General features: G+C 34.3%; 1 protein-coding gene across 1 annotated transcript in view; it reads left to right on the top strand.

Annotated features, from left to right (window-relative positions):
- Window positions 1-3,062, top strand: part of LOC109541355 (zinc finger protein 878) — a 9,618-nt gene that overhangs the window by 3,511 nt on the left and 3,045 nt on the right. The window contains exons 2-8 of the mRNA XM_019910208.2: window positions 638-795; window positions 990-1,141; window positions 1,353-1,471; window positions 1,525-1,703; window positions 1,793-1,898; window positions 1,957-2,081; window positions 2,140-2,356. Coding sequence (XP_019765767.2) covers window positions 638-795; window positions 990-1,141; window positions 1,353-1,471; window positions 1,525-1,703; window positions 1,793-1,898; window positions 1,957-2,081; window positions 2,140-2,356 — 1,056 coding nt within the window. The remainder of the gene's footprint in view (window positions 1-637; window positions 796-989; window positions 1,142-1,352; window positions 1,472-1,524; window positions 1,704-1,792; window positions 1,899-1,956; window positions 2,082-2,139; window positions 2,357-3,062) is intronic.

The raw sequence follows: 3,062 nt of genomic DNA, 5'->3' as shown, positions 1-3,062 counted from the left end.
TTTATATCAAAATTCGATGACGTTTTTGTTTATCCAGAATCGTTCTTCTTGGAACGTGAAACCAAAAGGCTATCTTATGTCTGAAATACTACTAAATCAATTAACCATCCTAGAAGAAAAATATACTTAAATAATGAAATGGTCACTTTAGGATGACTAGCTGAAAGAATTATCACCACTTCCACAGATGGTGTCGGACAATCTTATTTAGATAAACGCTCATCGATTCATGAAAGCTTTTAAGCGCGAAAAAGGAAAAATAAGCTCAACCACTTTGTTTGTTGTAACATTAAGACGTTATTAGTTTATTTATAGCTAGATCGGGTTCGAATGTTGTTTAGGTAATCAGATGCGTACGTGAGAACCCAGAATTAACGGAATAATCATGTCATCAAGGCATGGTACATAACAGTTAGTTAGTTAGTCACGACTTTATTTTTATTACTTATAATGTTAATATTATTCTTGAAATATTATATATTTAAACGTTCAACTCCATCGAGCGCTATCGTGATATATAACTTGAATAATTACTTACTTCATTGAAAGTTAATTTACTTTAAAAATTACTAATAACGTATTTATTTTAACGACTTACGAGTATTTTAAGTCTTATGAATACTACATTTATGTCCAGATGAAAGTACTGACGCAACATCTACAGAAAACGCCATCGAACTCAAAAGCATCCAAGATGACCCCACTGTGATTTATAGTTGTGATATGTGTAACATGACCTTTACTTCAGTAGAAGACCACTTATCCGAGTACCATTATGGCGAAGAAGTTTTGTTGGTAATTTCGATATGATAATATTGTATAGATCTCGTCTCGTTAACGCCTAACACCTGTTATGTATTGATCTAAAATAAATATTTTTATTCATATTTTATGAGTGTAAGAATTTTCATAAGCAAAATGCTGAAATCCGATCAATGTGAGACGAATAACCATCAGGATCTGTACTTATTTGAGTTTTATCTCTCTAGGAAACTGAAGAAGTAGAAGATCAACTTGCTGAAATCGGAGCTGATGAGTCTGATGTTTTCCCTGGTGAGAATTTTGATGCTTCAGTTGAGGATAATGCTTCAGTTGAGGATAATGCTTCAGTCATGGACATGTATACTGAGCAGCAAATCAGGTAAGACAGATAAAAATTCATTTGACAGCCCTAAAATTATCTTTTTCTCCGATTAACCCCATCTGAACTGAAGCTATAAACTAGGACCTAGAAATAAGAAAGCGTTTCATGGTTCAACTATCTATTAAATTATGCGTGTTTTATAACGATGTATAATTTTTATTCCATAGTTAAACTGAACATCGCTTCTAAGTGTTTAACTTTTCTAAAGGTCTGCATCGGAAAACCATTTAGATGACGAGGAAGGAAGAGAAGATTTGTTAGAAATCGGTGATACGAGCGTCAATGAAAACATTGAACCCAGAACAACCAAATATTTAATCGAAGACGGTAAGCACCAAAACAACATATTTTTACGACATTCCAGTATGTTTATTTACTAGGTAAAATAAGCACTATTAGTGATGAAGACGCAGCTTTACACGATCAGGAGAAAATTTTTCATATCTACAACTGTTCGAACTGCAAGTTAAAATTCCCATACATATCCCATTTTAATCGGCATAAATGTGCGCTTAAAAAAAAAGCGGTAAAAGTGGAAAAACGGGGTGAAATACTCAAGGTAACTTACTAATTGCTTACGGAATTTATTTTAAAGAGTTTTCCTTTGTTTCAAATATTGAGTCTAACAACAATGGATTTCATTTGCAGATTAAAGAAGGATTACGTTATCAATGTACTTTTTGCCAGACTGCATATTCTTGTCTAATATCTTTAAACGACCACATGAAGTCGCATTTAATTGAAGATCAATCAGGTAATGTTTAAAACAGGTAGTAACCAGAAGCAATCCGAAAATTCTATTAATTATTTAGGCATGGTACAAAAGAAGGCGGTTACCATGACTCTTCATCAGTGCAACATTTGCAATACCAAGTTTCCAACTTTTAAACAGTTGCGACTTCACCTGAGGATGCACGATCCTGTCAAGACAAAGAAAGTAGGTATACATAATTATATAGACCGACATTTTGATTTTCATAAACATTCCGATTTAGGTTGAGCCACCTGTTTCTTACAACATGATGGGGCAAACTGACGACAATAATCAAAATTCTGAAAAACGAGATAAGTTTGAATGCCCTATTTGTGGAAAGGAATATGATAAGGGATATGAAGAAGTGCACATGAAATCTCATGAAAAGAACCAGTTTACTTGCGTAATATGCAACAGGAAGTTTGAACTTCAAGAAAATCTAACGCTACATATAAAAGGTGAGTTCGGGATATTTTACTCAATTTTACAAATATATGTTACCGGTATTGTACGAAGGCCGGCAATGTGCGAAATTCCTAGGCATTTTGCAAAACTGACCAACTCACCAGGCACTTTGCGGAATCGCTACTACTTTGGGCAATTTTGACTTCACATTGACTAGACAGTGCTTTGATTTTCCTATTGCAACGGAAATTGGAAATTTGCTATCTAATTTTTTACGAGCAAACTTCGCTGTTTTGTGCTGCAGATTGCAACCCCATTGTCAAAATTACCGCGTTAGCAAGGTGTTGCCGTTTGATTATTAGTCTCTTTAGATTCTTGTTTTAATAGCGTCTTGTGGAAATATGTTTTTTCAGTAGTGTGATATTCATGTTTATAATGCAGTGTAAAAAGTAAAAACGAACTAATCATAGTTTTGAAAATATACACAAAAATAAAAATATCCTTCGCGATTATGATTCATTAGTATGGAGGTAATGTTTTTGGTTTTGTATTTATGTTATTATTGTTGATAAATGATATTGTAACGGAAATGGCCTGGGGTACTCACGTTTGGAATGGGGGATCGAAATTCATGGTATTTCAGTAAATGGGGCCCAAATGGGGCTCAAATATGACACTGACAAGCGGGAAATTTCGCACCTGGACTGGAGATTTCGAGAACCTTCTGGGTTACCTGGAGGAAACTATATAAGCGACGAC

Source organism: Dendroctonus ponderosae, unplaced genomic scaffold, assembly GCF_020466585.1.
Source record: "Dendroctonus ponderosae isolate FM_Combo_2020 unplaced genomic scaffold, Dpon_F_20191213v2 Dpon_F_20191213_2, whole genome shotgun sequence".
In the NCBI taxonomy this organism is placed as follows: Eukaryota; Metazoa; Arthropoda; class Insecta; order Coleoptera; family Curculionidae; genus Dendroctonus; species Dendroctonus ponderosae.
This window is presented reverse-complemented; position numbering and strand designations above follow the sequence as displayed.